At 39.2% G+C, this 26259-nt stretch overlaps 1 protein-coding gene across 2 annotated transcripts; it reads left to right on the forward strand.

The window, feature by feature from the left end:
• Positions 1–1259: 1259 nt before the first annotated feature.
• Positions 1260–26259, forward strand: il6st (interleukin 6 cytokine family signal transduce). 2 transcript variants are annotated; one of them, XM_073478677.1, is made up of 16 exons: positions 1260–1355; positions 2062–2143; positions 7445–7747; positions 7965–8109; positions 9729–9886; positions 10087–10241; positions 11936–12098; positions 12531–12613; positions 13982–14255; positions 15066–15230; positions 17476–17577; positions 18278–18424; positions 18583–18723; positions 19728–19824; positions 22037–22118; positions 25015–26259. In XM_073478677.1, exons 1-16 carry the CDS (start codon positions 1347–1349, stop codon positions 25645–25647), a joined length of 2739 nt encoding a protein of 912 aa, XP_073334778.1. In that variant the 5' UTR covers positions 1260–1346; the 3' UTR covers positions 25648–26259. The 2 variants fall into 2 exon arrangements, with proteins under 2 accessions (XP_073334778.1, XP_073334779.1); XM_073478678.1 differs by lacking the exon at positions 1260–1355 and adding an exon at positions 1517–1685.

The following is a 26259-nucleotide window of genomic DNA, read 5'->3' on the forward strand; positions in this document are numbered from 1 at the left end:
TAACAAACTATGACCGACAGACGGACTCAAATCATTTGTTGAAGTAGTGATTTCTGTCTGAATGCAGGTCTGCAAATTATTTATGATTAGAATACTGCTTTAACTTTGACATGAGGTAAAGTACTTGCATTGATTATAGTTATTATCCTTGTACTGATACCAAATCATGAGTGAAAGCCCTTTGAATCAGACAAAGCAAGTAAAAAGATTTCATTGTCTGATTGTTTGAGTAAATAAATAACATAAATCCCAGTGAATTTCAGACAGATATTTGTGTTTTACCACCACTGATATTAAGCCCGATGGTTCAGGGATCTGACCAATGACTGTCCTAAACATTAAGGCCACCACTGCACAGGTAAACTCATGAGTAGCACACTACAAAGTCAAATTTATTATATACTAGATACACTGACAAGATTTTTTCATAAGAACATGAAGCACAACAAGAACAATGGAACAATCAATCAACTCAGTAACTAAAGAGACCTCACAATTACACCTTCAGGACGGCAAGTGTGAGGGGATCGAACTATAAGAAGACAGTTGGTGTGACACTGCTGAAGGCAAACACTTCATTCTAAGATAAGAGAATTAAAAAATAAATAAACAAGACAAATGTAAACAGAGCAAGTATTTGAAGGTAAATTATCCCAGTTGGAGACGTAAACATCAAAGCCCTTTTACCACTTTTCTCAGGGACAAAGGGAACCATAAAGAGGAGCTGACAAGTCTCTCTGACAATACCAAATCAATGTCTGGAACAAGACAGAACTTCAATACCAAATTGAAAGTATTTATAATATGATTATGGTTCAAACATGTCATAACTACAAGAGAGCAGGATTGTATCGACAAAGTCTGTTCCTTATGCTCTGTAAAGTTCATTCCAGTATCTGTTGGGAAAAGGTAGCCTGTAGTCAAGCAACACACACTACTCAAGCATCCAGTGTGGCCAGCCTGTAAATTTGGCTGCTACTGAGTTTGTCGGGATATTGTTTTGTGGTATCTTTTGCTCTCTGTTTTTCTGTAAGCTACATTTCTATCAGAAAACATTTTAAAAATCCCTGCTTGTTTGGGTGACACAAAAATGATGCCTTTCAAGGTTAAGAATATAATTCTCCATTTTAATGGCGAAGCAAGAGCAGTTAAATATTCACCTATTAATCGAATGTGTTGTCTTGTTTCCTACGGTCAATGTCGAGAGGCCCAGGAACATTTATGGGCATACCCTTACTTGTGAACAGGAGGGCGGAGACATACCGGAAAACAACAGTGTGGGGCGTTCAAGAAGCGAAACAGGAAAACTCAATTCGTCCACAGAGTCTGATAAATGACCAAAGAATATGGCTTCGGTGAGCATTTAAGCAGAGCCTTAAGCTGTCAGTGGTTGGGCGAACGCTTAACGGTAACGACTTTAGTCCATCGGCATGATATAAGATCGTGTAATTATGGTGCAACACCGCAAATGTTGCGACACAAGTTTCCCTTGACGGGAAGTGGGCGGGCCTTCCTCAGAATTAGCACGGACGTGACACAAATGGTAGACAGCGTTAACATGTGTTTAACTTAATCTAGCGATTGTTAAATTTAAGCCATAGCGTTTGTTTTTTTTGTTTTTTAAAAAAAAGGTTTTAATCTGGCAAACATTAGCCTATACATGAACCGATATTGACGCCAGACGGGTAAGTTAACTTCTTGCTCTTGATTTCGGAAACAATATGGCGTTAGCATCGATAGCAGTGTGATGGCAATTTGCAACACTGACTAATGTTAACGTTACTGTAACCTATACTTTCTTTGCCATACGCTACCACCTGTGCCTTTTTTTCATCGTCTGTGCTATTTTCATGTATTTTTTATGTATTTAAAACTGGACGTTAGTCACTAGCTAACAACATAACAAATTTAGCTAGTAGTTAAGCAAAAACTTGGCGTTACGGCATGATGTGTTAAGACTACCTGTAAAGTTTGTAAGGTTGTAGCTAAATATAATGTTTTAGACATAAGTGATCATACCTGTGCTGCCTTTTCCAGACATTTTCTCTGTCTCTGTTTTAGCGAGTGGTCAACATGGTGCTGACGAGAGTGCTCCAATTGTTGGTGTTAGCTTGCCTCGCCTCTGCTCTACCTGCCGCAGTAGGTCAGTAACATTTTTCCTTAATTTACAGTAAATATCAGTGCATTGCCCGTTCATGTGCCTGTTCGGAACAGGCTACTTGCTTACTGTTTTACCTTTGACTTGGGGGCGATAAAGACACATCCAGAAAATCTGACTCTGGCGGCTCTGAAGCGATATAGCGTGCACTTAAATTGATATTGTTTGTAGGTGGTCCCTCTTTTAAATTTCAAAATGCGTTTGCTGCTGTCCCCCTTCACAGCAGTCCACGCCCTTCCTTTAGGTTGAGTTGATAACCGTAAAGATGTCTAAAGTTTATGTATGTACTATGTATGTGTGATTGTGTTTAAATGTAACATGTTGTCAAGTGACAAACGTAAAGACATCAATAAATAACATCGTCTAAATGGATTTTTCAGGGCTGATATCAGTTATTTATAATCATGGAGACTGATTACTGATAATTGGAAGTGATATACATTTGCAGTAAAAATTAAAATCTTGGTGCCAGACTTGAGAATAACCAGTGATGGAATCTAACCAACTACAATTTACTCAAGTACTGTACTTAGTACCATTTTGAGGTACCTAGGATCCCCATTGGACTGGTTGCTCTGTCATTAATGTCCACATTATTATCGTCCTCTACACTGGCTGTTGTGAATCGTGATTGTGATTATGACTTTTGCAGTAAACAGACAAGAAAAGACTTTTGCATGAATAAACAGACAAGAAAAGACACTTGCATGAATAAACATCTTGACATTATGATTATATATTGTATGTCAGAGCCAAGCACAGGTGTCTCACCTTGGCAGTTAGGGGGGAGAAATATAAAATGATTACCGTGTGATAACCTTAGACCTCCCCAAGTTGTAGCCAGAGAAACTGTCTGATAAACTACAAAAGTATTGAACGATTCATAGTACATTCATATCGCTGCAGGGCACATTGATGTACTTGCATCTCTAATGATAAAAACTTTGCAGATTCTGATTATTCAGTGCTGATGGGCTATTACTTGCCCCATCAGAGTGTTGTGGGTGGGACACTGAGTGAGACCACAGAGTGGTAACTACAGACAGAGAGCAGAGGCTGTATCGGAGCCAAAGTATTGCATTGCAAGTCAACTTATTTTATCGGCAAACGGACACAAAAAACACAAATACTGATATGATAAATGCTGAATATCAGCCCTGTTAATCGGCCAGGCTGATAATCGGTCTACCCCTAGTGGGAGTCCAAACAGAAATTTCTCAATGCTTTCACCACGTCGGACAGAATTCATGGCCGCATAGCTAAACATTCAGGTGACTAATGGTTACTAACGGCTATCAACCCATGTCTGTATTTTTTAATTAACTTTGTGTGAGGAACTACGAGCTAGGCTGTCAAACTGTGTATATTCTCCGTCTGTATGTGATGTACTTTCGCTAGATGTTTTGAAAGATTGCTCGTGTTCCCGCCCGTACATGCAAAAGACTTGTTTCACTTTTGGTGATGAGCATTGTCTGCATGGATTCTCGTGAAGTATGACCAAGCTTTTGAACAGTTGGCTCTCTCCGTTATTGCCACTCAGCGCTCTCTGTCTGTGCTGGTGTGTGTGAGGTAACAAACAGACAGTGAGAGCCTGCCCCGCCCCCTGCACAGATCAGGCTCCCACACAGATCTGTGTTCAGGATTGGGAATAGTTACAATCCATCATATATGAATGCCTTAATTTTTTCAATACCGATAGCGTTGGAGCTTATTGATACCACGGTCTTTCTAAATTTAACCACGGGACCCGTTTAATACCGGGTTTCGGTACCCATCCCTATTGCACAATGGCTTTAATGTGGATGTGTTGCTCAAAATGGATGTGTATTGCACATAAACATGAAGTTATTGCTGAGTGGTAGACAGTCTTATGCACGGGAAGTAAGAATAAATAATTTGAAGAATGAGTGACAGTTAGCTAGTCGCTGGCTAGTACCTGGTGGATGTTAACAGTCACCTAGTGGGTGATGGGGGTCAGACATAAACTAAAAGCTTGTATGTCAAATCACATAGGCGTAAATCCCAGGGTGACAGGGGGGCCACGACCCCCCATCCTGGGAAAAATATGATTTGCCTACCTGGTCTGTAATTAGTTTTCAATCCTAAATTTTGATTATTTTAACTCAAACTTTTTTTTCTTATTGTCCTTGCTCATGGTTAACTGATTTTCAGTCTTATTTCTATTCCCACCTATTTGCTGTGGTTCTGCCTGCTCAGTATTAAAAATGTCTCAAGAAGCCAATACTCCAATATGACAGGGGACATCACAGGGATTGATAATCCTTTTATTTATTTTTACTGTCCATTTTACTGCTGTTTTCATGTCTAGACCACATGAGACCAGGTCCAGATCAAAAACCCCTTTACTTAGACTCATTAATTCAGCGTCATCTGATGCAGTGGTGGAAATCTCTGCATCAGATTGCCAGTTTCATATAAGTCTTTATTATATTAGGGTATGGTTCCAGTGCAGCCATGGTGTTGATTAATTGAGTTACAATCACACTGAACTGTTGGTGGGTGAATTTGCTGCACGCTTATCAAGTGCAACAGACGAAGAAGTCAATAACATCCGGCCCCGTTTTTTCATTTCCCTTTTTTTAATCTGAACATACATTGAAGTATGAAAAAACAAACTGTTATTTGTTTTTCGGTATCGGATTCATAAACAAATATTATATGTACGAATATTAAAAGAACGAATGATACACGCATTATTCTGCTCATTTTCACGTTCATATTTTTCTTTTAGGCATCTACTAGAATAGGTTTACAAACTTTAATGTTTTTGTTCATTGTATGGCCTTAGCAAACTAAATGCTGGGTATAAATCAAAGTTACTCACAATTTCCCAGCAAATGAATTTCTGCAGTTTGACCGTTTCTTTTTCACTCGTACCTAGATGGTTATATTTAGGGCATGTATATCAAGTAAATTTACACACAGCAGCAACACACACATACATACCGGCAAGAAACCCAGAGCAAAACAGGCTTCATATAACAACTAAGCTAATGATAGCTGAGCTAGCACTGCAGTATAAACACACAAAAGCAAAATTAAAAAACTCTTGCTGGCTTCCAACCTACTGCACGTTTTTTAGTTGGCTTCAAATGAGGCTTAACATTCATACAGTTTCTCTTGACTGTCGTTTAATATTACAACATAAGCTAAGCAATACACTAACGCCTGGGGAAACAATATAAACTGTAGAACACCATAATATTTGGCAGAACTTCAAGCTTCCAAGTTGGAACATAAACAGCTGGTATCGTTCCATTCTGGACCTTGTACAGTTACTGGCCCTTGTTGATATTGCAGTCAAAAGTAAAGTTCACACATCCTTGAGCTTGTGAAATCACTGGAACCATCTGGAAGTAAAACACACAATTCAGTAGTTTTCCAGTTACTGTGGAGACATTCCGTCACATTGGTCATGGGTCTGGGTCTGGGTCTGGGTCTGGGTCTTGACATTCTCGGATAAAAACAGTAGACAGAAACTTTTGTGCTGACTCTTGCAGCCAATAACAGAGCAGTTCCTGTGCTTGGCTCTTAGTTTCATACTGGCCCTCAAAGCAGTCTGAAGTAAAATGGTTAACACACACAAGAGCTTTCCAGGTGTTGTGGAGACATTTCCATCAAGTAAGGGATAATGCCCTTTGAGGTGTCCTTAATCGGGAATTAATTCCTGATAATGGACACCCTGTTGGGCATTATCCCACTTATACCATGGTCACTGGCCAAAGAAAAAAACATTAAGACCAAGAATCAAATTTTTTCCCATGTTTTGCAATTTGCAAACGTTTTTCACAAGGAGTAACTCTGTTTCCCTAGCAACAGCTGAGAGTTTAACTAATTGCTGAAGCAATCATTACAATCCCATATGGTTCTTATATATTGAAAAGGTTGTTCATTGCTTCAGTAAGAAGGACGGCCTTAGCAATGGGTGATAAACTAGTCCATTCAGCTCATTGAGCCCTCCTCTCAACTATTAGTCAAAAAGCTAACGTTTTGTTAGCAAGATTCAAAGTCAATAACATTGAGTACGGTAGACAAACAGTCAATATCATTTCACAGCATTTTAAATGAGACTAGCTAGCTAACCGGCAGTTATCACCTTTTTCATGAGTTATCCATTACTTATTACTTGTTATGGACAGTTTAAGCAGCGGCACTTAGCTTACCCACTTTTTAATTTACCACAGCCCTAAATGTAACTGTTACTTCTTGCAGCTTGTGTGTAACAAGTGCCACCCTGTGATGTTCAGATGATGATGCACTGAAGGACACATTTTGTGTAATTAAAACATTCATTTTTTAAATTTTGTTTTTATTTAGTTCAAATGTTGAGGTGTCTGCAGCCAGCTGATGCCAATGCCACTGATTTTAGATACAGACTTTAATTTAAACATTTAGAAAGGTGAACAGACAGTTTCACTGGAACTACTTGAGGACTTCCAGGGGTGTTCGTATATCAAAAGTTGATTGACATTCTCCAGCCAATAAGAATCGAATATTCACCTAGACCATGGTTTAAAAATAAGTATTTTGTTAAAAATCTTAATTCACTGGGTCTTGACACAGAATGGGTACCCAAACCCAGTATTAAGCTGGCCCTGGGGCTAAATTATTAAATACTATAGTATTGATGATGTCTGACATTAACAGTTCTTTTTAATGTTCTAACGTGTAATTTATCATATTGTTGCAGCCTCTCCTGCTGAGGTCCTGCGCGCGCGCGCGCGCACACACACACACACACACACACACACACACACACACACACACACACACACACACACACACACACACACACACACACACACACACACACAGAGTGAAGTCAGAGTAGAGAGGCAGCAGTGGAGACGGTGAAGCAAACCAAGTAAAGATAACTCAAAGTTTACTTGAGTTGACGACACTAATGCTCGTTACTGTTAGTGCAAAAAAAGTGTGAATCCAGAAAGAACACATCATGACTGTTAAGACCCAGTCGTCAACCAAATTTCAGTGTCTGCGTCATTGTTTTTTTCTTAAGTCTGTGTTTTTTCACGTCCACATTAACACGTAACCCCAAAGTTTTCAAACTAAAACATGGCCAGCAGTGTTTCCAAATGTCTCTGTTTGAGGCATCCTAAAATGAGTAGTGTGGACACCAGATGTAAACATAACAATAGTTGTATGTTTTATTTGTTTTATTTATTTGTTTTTACTGGTATTATGGCTTTGGTTGAGTTTGATTCTAAAACATGATTAACAGTGTTTTATTGTTGTGTTTGTCTTCAGGACTTTACAACCATTTGATGATAACCCCACAGTCTCCAGTGCTAGAGATTGGGACTAACTTCACGGCTACGTGTATGATCATCAACACAGATGAAGTAACCGCAGAGGACCTCTACTGGAACCTGTCGAATATTACTGTTTCCAATGAACAGTACACCAAGATCAACAGATCATCTCTCAATGTCACTATCCCTGTCATTGGTGAAAAATATGAATGGTTATTTTGCTACTGCAAGGAAGTCTCGAACCATGTTTGCCTGAACAAAAGCAAATTTAGGCATGGGATCATCCTTACGAAAGGCTGTAAGTTTTTGTTGTCAAACCTTAAAATCTATAACTGTTTCCTAACCATCTGTATCTAAGGTTTCATCATTATTTGTGTAACTTGTGTTCTGCTGTGCAAGCTTTATGTAAGCTGAAAGTGAAAATACAGGAAAAACATTTTAGAAGATATTCACATCATCACCAAAAAAAAAAAAAAGTTAATATGATGTATCTGTGTTGTTTGTCCCCATGTCAGATCGTCCAGGGAAGCCTGAGAATCTGTCCTGTGAGGCAGTTCAGGTGAAAGATCAAATCTCTTCAACCATCACCTGTACGTGGAAAAACGTAGGACGTAGTACCACAGATGTTCCTACAGACTACACACTTTATGTTAAGGAAATGTGAGTATAAGACTAGATATTTTTGCCTTATTAGCCACTTCTGTCTGTTAAGAAAGTTTTGTAAGATTTGTGTACTGGTTCATTTTAGAATGATGGACTAAAGTCAAGCTGGCTGTTCGAAGTAATTGATGTTTTGTCAAAGTGTTTTATTGCAGACACCGAGGACGTGATAATTTACATTTTTTTCATGGCTTATCATTTGTTGTTCTTAGATTATCCTGTATGATGTCTGCCTTGTCCCTTTCTTGCAGTTCACTCTGTAAACAGCCTGCCATTTGTATATTTATGTGTCATGTTGGAACAAGTTAAAGTTGCACCATAAATCTGATTAGATATGACCTTTCCAAAACATTGCAAAGTACTGTGTTAACTACAGCTCAGGTTTGGGGTCACCTGGAAATTCCCTTATTTTTGAAAGAAAATACATTGTTTTTAATTAAAAAAAACATTAAGTTGATCAGAAATACAGTCTACACAATATTAATGTGATAAATGTGGATTTTCTACAAGATGGAATATCTACAGATGTGTACAGAGGACCATGTTCAGCAACCATCACTCCTGTGGTCCAATGGCACATTGCGTTAGCTTATCCAAGTTTATTGTATTAAAAGGTTTATTGATCATTAGAAAACCCTTGTGCAATCATGTCAGCACAGCTGAAAACTGTTTATACTGATTAAAGAAGCATTGCATTTGGCCTTCTTTAGGCTAGTTGAGTATCTGGAGCATCAGCATTTGTGGGTTTGATTATAGTCTCAATATGGCCAGAAAAAAATAAGAAAATAGAAAGAGATGTGGAAGATGCACAACTGATAGAGAGGAAAACAACAGCAGTCTCTAGTCTGTGAAAAGCCACACAGGTCCTTCAATGGCAGCTTCATTAAATGGTACCCACCAAACACCAATCTCAATGTCAACAGTGAGGAAGCGCCTCCAGGTTGCTGACCTTCTAGGCAAAGTAGCAAAGACAAAGCCATATCTGAAACTGGCCAATGAGAACACAGACTATTGACAGAGGAAGACGAATCTAAGTTTGAGGAGTGATGATCACATAAAAATTTTTTTTTAAGATGCAGAACTAATGAAGAGATGCTGGAGGTGTGCTTAACACCAACTGTAAAGCATGGAGGAAATGTGATGCTCTGGGGTGCTTTGGAGCTGGTTAACTGGTAGCAGTGTTTTCTCTATGAAAGATTAACTCCCCCTCTGGCATGTGCTTTGGAACTTTACAGACATTTTGCATGCACAAAAAGCTTTAACACACAAAATGAAAGGGAATAACCCAGAAAGCAAAATGTTGCTTATCAAAGCGCCCAAAACCTGCACATTTTCTATCATGTTTGATGTACATTTAACTTCAATACTTCAAGAGAATATTGCAGCCAAGACCTCTCGAGATTTATTTTGAATCATTGAATTGAATCAACAATATATTCAAAATAATTTTGCTTCAGACACAGACACTACTTCTTCTTCCTTGGTATTATCTTAAGTCATCAGTTTTGCTCTTCAGTGAAAAGTTGAAAATGTTCAAACTGGAAGATAACCGAGTGTGTGTATAGTAGTGTGGACCTTGATGTTGAATTCCTCTGACTGGTAAATTCTTTCGCCAACAGGAGTGGGAATGAGAGGCGTAATGAGACAAAAGGAAACAGTGCCCAAGTGTTTCTATCCATTTTTCCCCATCATATGCAACTGAAAATTTGGGTGGTGGCACACAATGAACTGGGAAGTATAGAGTCGGAGCATCTGGATAAAGATGCTGACTGGTTTGGTAAGTTAAATCTTTTTGTATTATAGTAGGGTTTGCTGTCATCTTTATGGCTTGTTCTGAGCTACCATTAGTCTTGTCTAAAATATATATATGCACCATAGTCACAATGCCGAAATTTGACTCAAAGGTGTTGATGCATCATTGATGATTTATGATCCCTATTTCGCATTCTATATAGCTTGTTGTGTCTTTTGTTGCAGTGAAAACAAACCCTCCATCAGACGTCAAAGTCATTTCAGAGAAGAGTTTTCCCACCTCCCTTCTCATAAACTGGACTCATCCTATTGCTGAAGTATACCTGAAATTAACGTACCAAATCAGATTCTGCCAAAATGGATCTCAAAGTTGGACTTATGTAAGTTTGTTTTTGTAATATTTGAGCATTCAGTCATTTTCATCATGGCAGGAAATGCTGAGGTGAACTCTCATCCCCAGAGGATTAGTCCTACTGAATTTGGATGTCTCTGACTTTTCCTCTTGGCCCTGCAGATTGAAACTTTATTAAGATTGATTACTGAGCTGTATCATTGAATTTCGCCTTGTTGCCACTGCCGAGGAGTTTGTTAAAGTACAACACCTGTAAATTGGCAAAATGAGCACTAAATGAAAAATGGCCGACTCCCTGTTGGGTTTAGGTCATGGCTACAAGAGACTTTATTTTTATACAAAGTATATGTTAAACATTTCTTTACTTCTCCCACTGAATACAATAAAACACATTTACAATTGTCAGTTGTATACACACACTCTCCCTGAGTAAATAAAGGGGGGAAAAATGTCAAAGAAACTAATCAAAAAATGATGGGAGTGCACTAAAATGGTAAACTTAACTTGGAATACATATAAATTATGCCAAGCATCTTTTTCTGCATTATAATCTCTAAAAAAAAGATCTTGTATATCTGTGATAGGCCAATATTGGCCAACTGATGCAGTCCCCTCCAAAAGTATTGGAACAGCGCGGCCAATTCCTTAATTTTTGCTGTACACTGAAAACATTTGGGTTTGACATCAAAACATGAATATGAGACAAGAGAGCAGCATTTCCGCTTTCATTTCCAGGTATTTACATCTACATCTGTGACAAAACTTAGAAGGTTGCATCATTTGTAACGGAACTACAAATCTTTAGGTGAGCAAAAATATAGGAACAGCTAGACCTAAAATAGATTAGAGTGAATAATACTTAACATTTAGTTGCAAATCCTTTGCTTGCAATAACTTCACTGACATCACCAAACCTTTGCATTCTTTTTTTGAGATGCTTCTCCAGGCTTTCGCCACAGCCTCTTTCAGTTGTTGTTTGTTTCGGGGGGTTTCTCCCTTCAGTCTCCTCTTTAGCAGGTAAAATACATGCTCAATAGGGTTTAAGTCTGGAGATCAACTTCTCTAAAACCTTCCACTTCTTTCCCTTGATGAACTCCTTGGTTGTTTTGGTAGTGTGTTTATGGTCATTGTCTTGCTGCATGATGAAGGATCTCCCGATCAGTTTGGTTCCATCTCTCTTGGGTCCATGTTTTGTTGATCCCAATCAGTGATAAAATGCCCATATCAGCCCCGATCTTGATCCTGCACATCAGCTCAGGACATCCCTACTGCAGATGATTCAATGTAAAGAACCTTTGGTCAGCAGGCTCATTTCTATGCATCAACATGAGGTGCATTGACCATCTACAGTTGGATGTAAATGTGTATATGCACACTCGAAGTTGATTTGGGATTTATAAAAGGAAATTTCGCACTGGCGCATAACGCAAGGTTATATAGATCATTTCCTCATTTGTTCGTACGCAAACATTTCATGTGAATTCTCTTAGCTCTTAACTTAATATGGTACGTGAATTATAAGTACCAGTAACCAAAGGTGTCACCACATCGACCAGGGCTGAGATTTAAAAATCAAATGCCTGTGTTACAGAACTTCGTCTTTTCTCCTTCAGTCAGGTGCATATTGTTATGTAGTGTTATTTTGTATGAGTATATGTCTGATCAATCAACAAGTCTGCTTTTTGTCTTTTCTTTAAACAAGATGTGTTTAATGTCCTTTAGGTACCTCTTGTGGACACTGACAAGTACATACAGTCCTTTAGACTACAGAACCTTCGGCCAGACACAGTGTATGTCATTCAGGTATGCTGCAAAAATGCTGGACAAGGCCGCGGTTACTGGAGCAACTGGAGTACCAACGCTACCAAGAGAACACCAGAAGACCGTGAGTTTACTGGCTGCCTGTTGAGACTGCTTTTACAAAGTAAAAGTATCTGACCACCAAATACAGCATAGTGTTGAAACAATTGAAGGACTTCAGATTAATTAATTGTTTGCTTATTATTTTGTTGTAATTGAAGGAGTCCTAAATCCTTGAGACCTTTCTTGCACTCACACAATATTTAAAGCACGGATATCAGATTAAGCTGGCAGCATCTAAAGAATATGTACTGTTCAGAGAAAGTGATTGGCTTGACTGCCACAGTGTGTGCAGGCATGCAAACACAATGAAATGGTAAACGACATGCTGAACATTTTGAGTCTGTCATATTTGCCCAGTTAAATGCAATGTTGTAGATTTGTAAGATATGTTTTTTCCTTGTGTTCTTCTGGTAAACAATAAAATGTTGTTTCTTTTTTGTTTTCTTTGGCCTAGGACCAATAGGTAAACCGGATTTATGGAGAATCATTGCTAAGGGGGACAGAGTAAATGAACGACAAGTGCAGTTTATTTGTAAGGTAAATTCCCACGTCACATTCAGCTTAACACAAAAAAAATTGACACCTTTTCCAAATTAGCGTATGCACTTACAACTACTTACGCTCATTTGCAAACAAACTGTGTTAAGTGAAAGGTTTTACGAAGTGTTGCTGAACCCATTTAGTAATATCCTTTATAGAATCTTGTGTTTTCCAAATTGATGAACTGTGACCCATCCTTGGTTATGACTGACTAAGCCATTCGATGATACCCCTTTAAAACCCCACTCCATTGTATTTTGGTGTTTTTATGATATTTTATATTTTTCTGAGTCATTTCCAGACAATGTTGATGACCCAAAATGTTTGCTTAATATTTTTAACAAATACCTTAATTTTATGTTCAAACTTAAAAAAATGTAAGCTATCGCTCATATGGAACAATGACGTATAACTATAGTAGAATCTCCAAGTCATCCTCCAAGTTTGCACAGACACACTCAGAAGATCGTTTGAGAAGTTGTAGAAGCACTGGTAGTGTCTCCCAAAATGCAAGCCATATACAGACCTGCCAACATGTACGCATTTTTTGTACTCTTTTAGTACGCTTGTACGAATTGCTGCTCTCCAGGTATGCATTTTGTTGCATCTCGCAGTTCGCCGGTTTCAGTTTCTATGCAAGTTCAATCTATGAAGTTGATTCTGCCGCTGAGCCACAACAATCTGCATGTAAGTGGAGTGAAAAGCTTTTGGCCAATCAGAGCGCTACATTTTAACGCCCTCGCTCACCTGCCCCTCCTAGCCAAATGCTTCGCACGCTCAATTCAGTTCAGTTGTACTCATAAAATTTCTTCAAGGTTGGCAGGTCTGCATATATGGTGTTGCATAAAAGAGCAGCGCACTTCCTTTAAGGAATAGGTGTGTGGTGTGGCCGAGTGAGAGAGCGACTGTAGCTGTGCTCAGAGCAGACACCTTGGAGTTGTCAAAAACAACTCCAAGGTGTTACTTGACAGCTACTGACACGACAATGGTTTATTTTTCTCACCTTTTGATAAAACTAAACTAGCAGTCCTCCACTGCTTCCAACTCTGATATGGGGAACCAGAAATTATTTTGATATTGATTTAACCCAAATAAGGCTATTATTTAATTTTTTTTTATCAAACAATTCCCCTGAAGAGTCTAAAACTAACAATACATTTTTCCTAATACATATACTCAATACACTGTTGGTCTGTAGCCACAGCCAGTATTGTCCATTATTGTATTTAAAACGCATGCATTGCATTTGGTGCCATATTCTGTCAGCAGGTTCTGTCAGGTTGTGACTGGAAAAAAAAAATAATACACCAAATTTGTTGAAAGTTAATCTACATTCTACACTGTGTGACTTTTCATGTGTGACAGGATCCTGTGTTTGCCAATGGGAGAATCCGTAGTTTCGACATAATGATTAAAGACAACAAGGAGAAAGTCAAGAATGGAAGTGGAGAGTGGGAGCGCATCCCAGTAAACAGGTCGGAGGCAGACGGCAGCTCTAGCCAGCAGGAGATCACTGTCCTTAAACAGATTCACCTACCTGACAAGAAATCTGTTAAAGTGTGTGTCACTGCCATAAATTCTGTGGGGAAATCTGCTGAGGCATCTTTAGTCATCCCTGATAAAGCATATGGTGTTCGGGGTAAGTCTGACCTACAGGCCACACTCTAAACCGCTGCATGTACTATTTACAGTGTAAACTCCCACATCAGTAGGGAGGACATATTGCAACACTATACACCAATGTAATTCGTCATATGTAGCACTAAAGCCGGTCATTGCTGGCTTATCCCGGCTGCTGTAAGGGCTTCTTTTAGTGATAGCATGTCTTTTTCTGTGGAGTTGTCTGTGGAAGGAACAATGTTCATCACGACGTTGCAGTATCTGGATCTTAAAAGGTCACAGTCCCAGCAGTATAAATGCAATATAAACATATACTAGTGAGGATGACATGCAGGGCTGTAGCAGGAGCAATTGGCTTTTCAGGTGAGAAATCATCATTACCAAATGAAACAAAAAAACACTCCTGACTATCCAGGTTAGAACTCCAAATTAAATTATCTTTCAGACTGGGCTGATGATGCCAAATTGTATTTGTTAAGGAAATGTTATGCCTGTTGAGCCAAATAATGTTATAATTTCCTGAAAATTAAAAAGTTTGCACTTAACCTGAATGAAATCTAATAACCAGACCAATAATGTGATAAAATGTCCTGACTGGTATTGTAATTACATTTTTACTGACATGGTATTTCTAATATGATACTTTAAACAATAATGTAATCCCTTAACTTACATATTACATAAATGGCAGTTACAACTCAACCTTAGTCTAAATCAAGTCTAGACGGGTGAGAAATGATGTATTGAAGAGGAAAAAAATCAAAATACTTCAAGCAGCATTCCATCAACAACATGATACTGAGTGTATTTTTTTGTGTGTGTGTTACAGATCTTGCCCCAGTGGAAGGGCTGAATCTGTCGTCTCATGGAGGACAGCTGTGGCTGGAATGGAAATCCAGTATAGCAGTATCAGAGTATGTGGTTGAGTGGGCTGCTGACGGTCGGACAGACTGGCAGAGGGAAAAAAGAAGCACCAGACGCACAGCCATTAAAGGTGATGTTTCTCCTTTATTGGGAAAGAAAAGTATCTGAGCAGAGTTTGCAATGAATTCAACATGCCATTAAATAGATATTTCAGTCAAAATATGTCCTTATTAACTGAATCGCTGCGACGTTGCGCTAGAAACAGTGATTTCTGGGTAGACACCTGGCAGTAGATTTGCATGTTGGAAATGAGAAATCACAACAATCATGGGTGATGCTTCCAGTGCTCAGTGGAACTAGCATTGTTAACAAATATATCAATAACTTACACACTGGCAGCACTAGCCCCATTCACGCTGCCGCTTGCATCCGGGGATCCTGTGCCAATTCTCCGCATCTTCCTCTGTGTGAAAGTCTCAGATGCGGTGAGGGGTGAAATTTCACTGCGCCTCTGATGCGCCTCCGGAGGTAGTATCAGAGGTGCAGTATTGGTGAACAGAACCAGTGTGAACGGATAAGCCGGCGGCGTGGAGCGAGGGCGTGTCGGTCTGATGGTGTTCACTGTCTGATAACTGTACAGATCCTTCACTCAACAAAATATAGAGAAATGTCCCACAAAGCAACGTTATAGGACCAAACAACAGTAACGTAGTAACTGGTCGTGTCTTTGGCAACTTATGAGGAAAAAAATACTGCAGTTACTCGTGGAGAAGTGTTTGTCCGACCGACTCTTCGTCACATTTCTACCCAAAAAACAGCATCTGTCACCGGCAAAAAACTTTAACTCACCAACTTTTTGTTGCGGTGAAAAAAATCACCGCGACGGTCAGCCCTCCACCGAGACTTCAGTGAACTTTTCCCCAGAAAACAGCACCCCTCCCTGCGAGTGAAAGAGTCAGACAGCGCCCTGTTTACTGGTGGCGATTATGTAATTTAGAGAAAAACGTAACTTTGTCACTTTCCAGGATGTTTGGTGGGTCAGGATCCCAATCACAACACATTATAACAGCAACCATATGATTATAAACAGTCAGCGGGTACATATTTAGATTAACAGGAGGTCACTGAGGGAAACACTTTGAAAAAAACACACAGACATCATCATAATGACGTGTACCGTCACGCCTCTTTTGGAGCCGCGGCACCGGCTTTCGGAATGACTTACACTCTGGTTCGTCTTTTACGCCGGAGCTGCTTGGCTCTGTATGAACAAACAATGGCGGAGAATTGGCGAACCGCCGCTGTGGCGATAATGCGGTGTCTCTGTGTGAAAAGGGCTACTGTTTACGCTTTATAAGTGTGAGCTAGGTGGGCAAAGCAATAATAATAGTTTTAGTAGTGTTACTGCAATTAAAAAGCATCAAGTGCAATTAAATTGTATGTAAGCTAAGTGTGATACTGGGGTTTTCTACCCAGATGTTATTATAAACAAACATTGCACTTTGTTTTATTGAGAATGAATCACTCACTCTCTGTACATGTTTGAGGTTTCTGTAAAAAAATGTTGTGTAGTTTGATGCATCATAGAGAGAAGGCTGTGGTCAGCTAATATGTACATGGTCACAATAGATTCCAATATAAAATTGTTACAGGTTTTTAAGTCTGAACATTAACAGAAAATGTCAAAACAAGTTGTTGAGCATAATCCTTCCCTACTCTGAATGCACTCCAAATACTCACAGTACATTATGATGATAACAATGAATGCAGACTATTTCATAGCCGTATTCTGGTAAGTGCAAAAGGATCAGAAAAATCTGTATTGCATTACATCATAATAGTGGGACTTGACTAATTCAGACTCCAAAACTACATAATAGTTTTTTATAAGATATTTAAACCAATCATCCATAGGGATCTTAGATTAGATTTCTAAAAATGAAATAAAGTGGTTTGCTTAATAGTTTGTTGTGATCTAAAATATTCATAAATTGAAATTAAGGCACAACCTACTACCCACCACTCCCCATTCGCCCACACCCTCTCACCTGAGCAACTCTTCACAGGTTAAGAAATACATGAAGGATGGATTATACTGTCGCAGTGTATTGTACCAAACATGAAAGAAAACTGAACAGTTTGTCAGGAAAGGTTTGTCTTAATTAAAGATTTTGATTTTGGGAAACAAAGAGAAGGTTTCACAAATGACCCGAGGAAGTGCAGTGTCGAGTGTGAAGTAGTTTGAATGAGTGGTTCTTGAGAAAGCTGCTAACAGCAATACCAGAGGCCAAGCAATCAGCCCTTTCAGAAGAGGCATGTTTTGAGTGGGCAGTGCACTAGTGTGATTTAACTTTTGATCTCAATGTCACCTCTAGGCAACCTTGAGAAGTTCGTCTGCTACAGTGTATCTGTGTATCCAATATACTCTGGATGGATTGGGAAACCAGCAAGTGTTAAAGCCTTTTTAGAGGAAGGAGGTAAGATAAAATACTTGTAAGAAGTCAACCATTGTATTTTGAAGCATTGTGAATGTTAAAAGGAGGTCAAAATTATCTTGTAAAAATCCCGTTTGCAGTCCCAAACATGTGAGAGAGAGACTCAACAGTTCTTTATTTCCATGTTGGTTTTAACATTCTATTAAAGAGACATTAGTACTACCGCATCATCCCAGACAGGGAGTAGCGACATTAGCTGAGCAACATGCTAACACCTAATTCACCAGGCTGCCGAACTTTGTATTAAAGGCAAAAAATAACAAATTTAAACAAAAATGTTGCAAGGTTTGAGGGAGCTACTGGCCTTTGCATCTGCACACACCGCCGTCACCATCATGATGTCCATTCATAGTTATATTTATTGTCATGAAAAAATATAAACGGTTACCAAATGAAGAATTACAGGAAGCTCATACATACATGTTTTATCATTTTACAATCTGCTGCACAACAGCTTTTTGTCATTGTCTGGTATTCTTGGCACAACAAAATATTCGGTTGACATTAGCCAAAATCTTTGGCTAATCTCATCTCAGTTTCTTTCTTTAAAACTGCCACTCTTTCTGCCAGAAGGGGCGTGGCCTTGGAGCTTCATGACATGAAGCCTGTCTGGCCTTTCTTTGAAACCAGATGAGCCACATTTCTATGATTAACATGAATTATGTTGCTGTTGTAATTGCAGCTCCATTGGAAAGCCCAGCTATTACAGTCAATGGAAAACCAGGACGTAACGACGTAGAGCTGGTGTGGAATGAGATTCCCCAACACAGACGACGAGGCTTCATCACAAACTACACAATATTCTATACAAGTGGGACTGTATTACAGTGTATGTACCTGTCAAGTTATATCCTGAATAGGCTTTTTTTTTTTTTTTTTTTTACATTTATAGATTTCTGTTTAGTGTTGGACTAAAGGAATTATTTTTTTCTGACAGTATCCCATCTGTCAGTTTTACTTGCTGATTTCTGTTTTGCCGATTTGCAGCCGTAACAGTAACAGCTAACACCACCTCATACACTCTGAGGTCACTGTCAGGCAACACCAAGTATGATGCTTGGATCAATGCTTCAACCATCCAAGGCTCAGCCAGAGGCTTTAATCACTCATTCACAACCCAGAAATATGGTGAGTGTAAGCTTTCCCCACATAGTGAAATGTTCTGGCTGTTCAAAAAATGTCCCAAAACGATGTGATGATTTATACTTTTCATTGAGATGTTAAAATGTTAAACTAAATAATAAACCAAAGTTCAATTTGGATTCCAACATCTAGCATACTGATTTTTGATCCCTTTAGAAAGGCCTGGTTGGCAAGTTAATAATAGAAAAATATAATAAATCATAAGGTAATCATATTTTGAGGGGGAGAAAGTTATATTTTTGAGAATCAAGTCATAATTTATTAGATAAATGTTATAATATTATATGAAAACAGACATTTTTTTAATAGATTTTTTGTAGAATTTTTGGCATTAGCGTGAATCGGTTGTGTCAAAGCAGATTTAGTGGGGTTACCGTATATGATAGTATAGGTTTTGCAGACTTCAATAATACTCTGGACTAAGTCTGGACTACCCATGATGTTTATTTAAGCAGCAGAGAAGACTTCTCTATGACTGTAACTGGCCTCATTTACAACTGTTCTTTGTGACTACCCCACTAACTAGAAAAAGCTGCAGAGGCACAACATTTTGCGTCCCTGATCATTTTGTGGCAAGCTCAGTAAATTTTGACTTTGTTTGCTTTAACCACCCATTGAAGGCAATATTGCCATTCCTCACATGATTGAGCTTAGCATTTTTTAGATTGGTCCCAGGCATCTTCATAGAAAACAATGTACCAAAGAAAATTGTTTAATTACCTCTGTTCCTTTTAAGAAATCAAGCACTGATATTAAACATCCACTGAATGTCTAGATCCTAAGGGTCTTTATATGAGCCCAAGAGATAAATAACTGCAGATGTAACGAGGAGTGCAAACAGTTCTCTTAATTTACATGCATTGTACATGGTAACAAAACAGCAGCTTAGCTGCCATAAGTGAAGCTTGTTTTAACTCAGTACCTAGCCTGGCTTTTTGAATTGTTAGTATAATGTTATCATCTTTAAATATCCTCTGTGTTTCCCCCAGCCACAGGAGAGATCGAGGGTATCGTTGTCGGAGTGAGCCTTGGCTTTCTCTTTATTGTTCTAATGACCATGCTGCTCTGTATCTACAAAAAAGATGTGTAAGTTACACTTTGACACCCACCCATACATGTTGTTCCTCTTAGAGCAGTGTTTGAAACTATCTTTGAGGATAGATGTAGGGTCCCAATTCGTACAATTCATTTGTGTTCATTCATTTGGCAATTTAAAAAAGCTGCAAACACTTTAGCTCTTATACATGGTCCTACAGTTACAGCCGCCTCAATTTTTTCACTCCCAGCTAACTGCCAGCCATTTCCCAGTCGGTTCCCAGCCACTGGGATTCCCCACTCTCCTCCTGGGGGTGTGCCTAGATTCCACTGTAGACACACCCATTCATTCAATTGCAGGATGTCACCATGAGATGGCGCTTCCCTCTGAAAAAACATATAGCATAGATACCCTTTAAACCTAAACCATTTTCTTCTACCCCATTACATCTCAGTGGCAAATATTACACTTTTATCCCCCTAGATTTATTTTAAAGCTTTAGTTAGTGTTAGCCCTACTGGTTACTTTACTTATATTTTTATATCAATAAGTTCAAGTCGTAGCTAGGTTATATTATTAAGCCACCCAGCAATTTATTTTATTGTAAACACAATCAAAGCTCACAGTTGGCATTTTCTTTTTTTTTTCAATTTTGTTCAACAACTTAATTTTGATAATTGCAATTATTATATATATATTATATTATATTATTATTATATTATATTATATATATACATACATACAGATACAAAATCATTCTGTGTGTGTGTGTGGCCTATAAATTTAATGGTAAATTTTGCAAATTAGACTAATTATTTTCTATAGGTTTACTAACTGGTAAAACCATGTATTCTGTGCTAAAATACAACATATCTAAGATGTATTTACAACATAGCTTGATTCTGCATCTCTATTTACAGCTCATTAGCCCTTATGTGAATGTTTACTGTTGCTATGGCAACAAGTGACAGCCGACGTTAACAGCTGTTAGCTAGATTTGCCCAACCGTCCGAACAACAGCAACCCATAAAATCACAAATCGGCATATTTAGACAAAATCAACTACAACTACTGACAGTTACACCCCTTAAACTCTGAGCTAATGTGTTGTTACCTGATAGATTCTCAAAGTGAACATAGACTGTGACCTGAATAGAATAATAGTATGCGATTTCAAACACAATCGTAACGTTGCTTACACTGAAAGCCCCATGGTCCCTAACGAAAAAGTCTTTTTGCAGAATTTGCACATTGCCTCATTGTTGTTTTCAGCCGGCGCCAACCACCTCCTAAATACATACTCTTCCATCCATTTGTCGTTAAATTTGCACTTCCCCATCTTTGCATGTTTAACCGCTCACCTCGACAACCGCGTAATGGCAACACGCAGCCCAACGTCAGCGTCTGTCACTGACGTACCGTAAAACGGCAGAGTTAATCGGGGAGTCTCATTTACTACATGGTCTTTGTACTAAGTTAATCAAACAAATACACACTATTAGATGTTTTACGGTGGGCCACTGTGCTTTCCCATCGGCATTAAACATACAGTCTGGAAATTTAATACCTACAGCAAATTTACGGTAAATTTAATACATTTTAAGACTTTTTAAGGACCCGCGGGAACCCTGTATGAAGTTACTTCACATGAAGTCTGCAGATATGTAGTAGCCTACCTAAATCTGTCCGTGGACAGCATATTCTGCTTGTTGGCATTTAGCCTTTCAATAATAACATTTTCACTGTGGCAAAAAAATGTTGGCTCTCGGATTACTGCACGCACCTTATGGTGTGGTCTAGCAGTAATCTAACAGCATGAGAAGTTACATTTATATAACTACAATAACAAACAAGAAAACGGCTCTTGCACTATAATAGTTTGTCCCGGCACCACTGCGTGTTTACTACCTCATCGCAGGGGATCTCATTCCAGTCACGGACCTGTCACAAACCTGTTAGGGCCCTGTCAAGGAGAAACAGGAAGTTTTAAGAGGCTTCATTTGTATCAACTAGTTCATTTTGAGCGTACCCTAGCCTTAAGCCACAGGACAGTCCACTATCGAAACTATTCACTCTGCATAATGTTCCTCTGCACAATGGGGTTTACATATCTTCATGTTTTACTGTTCACCACTGTGCAGGTATGTAATGTAATGTAATGTGAATGAATACTTTATTTTTATGTTATTATAGTGCAATTTTTAGCTTTGGTGCCACAGTTTCTAAGATGATATATATGCTTCATTGTTTCTTTTCTTATAGGATCAAGGAGAATTTTTGGCCTCAGATTCCAAACCCTGGAGAGAGCACCATTGGAACCTGGTCTCCTCATTATCCTTTGAAAGTAAGGACTTCTTTTGTACTGACCACTGTACATGTGCCAACATACTGTCATTATTCTATAACAGTATAACCAGAAGTAGAGATGCACCAATAGTCATGACTGGTAATTGGCCGGGCATTGTCAGATACATCCAATTCTGTGCCAGTCAGATTTACACATATGCTGCCCACCCCCCAACAGGACTGTCTGCCCAAACTGAAAGAAGGAAAACTAGATATTTTGTTATTTGAATACATGTGCATTTTCAGCTCGGTGTGAGAGTTTTTACTGCATTTGCCGTAATTTACAGTCGGGCTTCTAATGCCTGTCTCCTCTCCTCTCTGCTGCCTGTGTGTGTCTGTGTGTCTGTGTCTGTGTCTGTCTGTGTGTCTGTCTGTGTCTGTGTCTGTGGGTCCACACACATGGAGCAGAGCAGAGACACAGACTATAAGGTGTGCTGTTTTATAGATCTGTTCCATTGGGTGTCTTCCTGAAAGTAAAACACTGAAGTGTAGTGTTAGAAATAACAACATGGAGGCTGTGTTGCCTGATCCAGAGCCGCAAACTTAACTACAGGTCATTGGACAGACTCTTTACGTTTTTACCATTCACTGTAAGTCTAGGTAACCAGTATACACTTCGTAACTGGGGGAACTTAAATTCACCTAGACCATTTCAAGTTCATTTTCAGCTTGATGGTATTTGTACAAAAAAGCTCTCCAGTTCCAGAGCACTTTGTTTGGAAACTTGTTTGAGTGAGAGGAGGTCCCGTAACCTGGTGCAGTTTTGGAGAATAAGCAAGTAATTTAAAGCTGCTTTAAGCGTTGTCATAATTTTAGGCAACTTCCTGTTTTGTAGTTAGCTATCCCCTCCCTTCTCTCTACTTCACCACACTTGCACAACTCATTTCTATGTGTAGGTAGGTACCATAATAATAACAATAAATATAATATATAGCACTCTTCTTAACATAGTTATAAATTGCTTTACAAAGAAGGTAAAACCAGACATGGCAGTTAAAATTAAAAAGTAAAGGACAAGAGCAAGTAAACTGGAAACCGATACACAGACCATTGTTATTTATAAATGATAGAAGCTGAGATGACATTAATTTAGTTAGTTTCTCTCTAGTTACTTACTGTAAGGAGAGAGGGTTCAAATTGGCTTCCTTTTTTTCAACAGGGGATGAACATTTTTTTACTGATTCTCTTACTTCTGGCTCCTTTCATGACAATTTTAAATAAAAGGGCTGACAGTGGAAAAATATCTTCTTCAGCATTTCAGTGGGGATTTTATCAAATCTACAGGAGAATCAGTTCATACGGTGGACTGTGTTGTTCAACAATGTAATTGATTGAAACTGGGTAAAGAGGCAGAATTATTAGAGGGAATAGAAAGACTGCACGGGGCTGGCTGAATTTAGAATCTAATATTTTCTAATTTTTTGCAATTTGGTTGAGGATGGCTAGGCAATGATCATTAAATGTTGGTTGGATTTGTTGGAACTGAGGGATGATAAAGCAAAAGCATCACAAAATTTAACTGCATAATTGGAATTGAGAATGCGAGAACAAGTTGGAGGGCAGGGGCAATGTTTGTGATACCTTTTAGACCATATCTCCTGTTGCCATCATGAACTACATCAGGAAAAGATTTAAAGTTTTAAAATTTCAGACATGGTACATTTCTGTACAGAGTAAGACTGCACATTTAGTCTCCGCTGGTGGAGTAAGTGTTGGTGCTCAGATTTCTGTCATCAGCAAAAGTAAAACATTAGTGGGTCCACACAGCCCACACAGCTCTAATTTCAAGGAGCTTTACTTTTTCAGTCTTGTTACTAGTTTTGTCAACACCATCTGCACTCTTTCTACCAGCACATACCGCTATAAAAAATAAAGGCCTTAGACTTTAAAAAAGACATTTCTTAGTATCTTAAACACATAAAGACATGATACGTGATATGCAGCTAGGCAGTTCATCCAGGTGGCAGACTACTGCTGACTGGACCAAATTTAGCATTAAACCTTGAAGTCACATGACTCTAATTCACACAGCACAATGCCTGAGTAGGTATAAGCTATTCATTCTGCACCACGTGCACCAAAATGTGAACTAGACACGCGGATGAACACGCTGATTTACTCTCCCTTTCACGCGCAATGCTATCATGTGTGTTGAAGTTAAGGCTACTGGCTTGTTAATATCTTCCCATCCTTCTCAGTCAGTGCTGAGTTTGAAAGAGAGACTGAAGTTAAAGATATTAATAGAGTAACCATTATTTGTGGCTTCCGTGTGGTCTGAGCCTAGTCAGCTGCCTGATCGGTACTGAGCATTGTGCAACGCTCTCAACAGAAAGAAAGAGAGATGTCTCACTCCTCAGCAACTTTTGAAAAAACCCTGCATGTACATGCTAATTTTGGTGTAAAAGTGGAATTTCATACTTTGGATCCATGGTTTATGGAGGACAGTCTGTAAATAGATATATTTACTTCCTGCCGGCTCAAAGCATCTGAACATTTCTGCATATTGCGCCTACAATTTGCTGAAAGTTACAGTCGCAATATGGACGACTAATTTTGTTTTGAATTTTCAAAGTTTTAAGCTTCAGACGGTTGCTGTAGCGCCATCATCAGGACTATAAGCCAACAATGCCATGTTTGGAAAAGGACCAGACCAGGGTGTTAAGTTTTTATTATTTTAATGTGTGGAAGGAAGATGTCCTCACAGGAAGAGACAAACTAATCATAATACTGGTAAATACAGGAGGGACCAGGAGCAGAGCTGTCCGGTCCTTAAGTATTGACACTGACAGTGCTCAGTATCCACAGACAAATATGTAGTGTCAGGCACTATTTGGTTTAAGTGTGATTGTAATTGAACTTTTAAACAATCCTTTTCCCCCATTTGTCCTCTACAGGCAGAGACACCAAAGGAGAATTGTCTGTCTGGCATCAGTGTGCTTGATGTGGATGTGTGTGATGGAAAGTGTGTGTATGAAGAAGATAAGGCCAATTTGCCTCTGAAGAAGGACAAGTATCTGTCTGAGGAGCACAGCAGCGGTATTGGTGGCTCCTCCTGCATGTCTTCACCTCGCCAGAGTGTGTCCGACAGCGATGAGGGCGGCGACATGGCTGACACCACAGCCAGCACCGTTCAGTACTCCTCGGTGATGGCCTCCAATGGATACAAGGGTCAGACCCCGAGCTCCCAACCACAGCAGGCCATTTTTTCACGATCTGAGTCCACGCAGCCCCTGCTGGATTCTGAGGAGAACCCTGACATGTTGCTGCAGGAGGGCAGCAGACAGTCGCAGCGTTTCCCCCGACAACCCTGCTTCACACACACTGCACAGAACAAAGACAGCACCGACCCTGCTGACTGCAACAAGCGGGAGATGGAGCAGCAGGAGCTCCTAGAGCCTCTGGACTTCTATCCCCTGGAAGAGGACTCTGAGCAGACGACACCTACAGAGGGCCAGTCAGCTGACTGGCTGCCAGCAGCACCAGTCTCCAGCTACATGCCTCAGCTGGGTGGCTACAGGCCACAGTAAGAACACAGACAGACCTACATGTGTTATCTATGTGAATGGTTCTGTGCCTTTGTTAATGTCCATTTATTTGAACCATTATGTCTTTTGCACTTAACCTAGTATAAATAGTTCAGGATGCTTTGGTAACATACTCTGTAAAGTGCAATGGGAATTAGAGCTTACAGCACAGGGTTGCTAGCTTTGCACTCTTGGAAAATAATTCTGCCTTATCTTTATAGTAGAATAATGTCCAAAACCTACTCTACACATGTCTGTGAATACTTTGAGCTACATAGTAAATGTCCCCTGCATTTCAATATGTCTCCTGAAATTGTGAACATGATACCCGTGTTAATCACAGTTGGACCTGTGATGGACTGTACCACAGGACGAAACTGTCTTTCACTGTTGCTTCTGTCTTTTTGAGCAGCTTCTGGCTGTACCGCCCTCTTGTGGAGGAGTTCGACCCCTGCAGAAATGTTACAATATATTACCCAGACTTTGTTTTTTATAGTACATAGAGTATGTCTTCAACTGATACATATACACTGCACATGAATGTAATCAATTAACACATGTTCAGACTGTTGGTACATGATGCCAGTGCATGTTCAATAAAAAAGTTTAACTGCC

Source organism: Pagrus major, chromosome 12 (genome assembly GCF_040436345.1).
Source record: "Pagrus major chromosome 12, Pma_NU_1.0".
NCBI lineage: Eukaryota > Metazoa > Chordata > Actinopteri > Spariformes > Sparidae > Pagrus > Pagrus major.

Excerpts from the sequence above, each read along its gene's own strand:
- il6st (XM_073478677.1), top strand. Across the intron at positions 12,614-13,981 it reads AAGTGCAGTTTATTTGTAAG|GATCCTGTGTTTGCCAATGG; the intron begins GTAAATTCCCAC and ends CATGTGTGACAG. Across the intron at positions 18,425-18,582 it reads AAGTGGGACTGTATTACAGT|CCGTAACAGTAACAGCTAAC; the intron begins GTATGTACCTGT and ends GCCGATTTGCAG.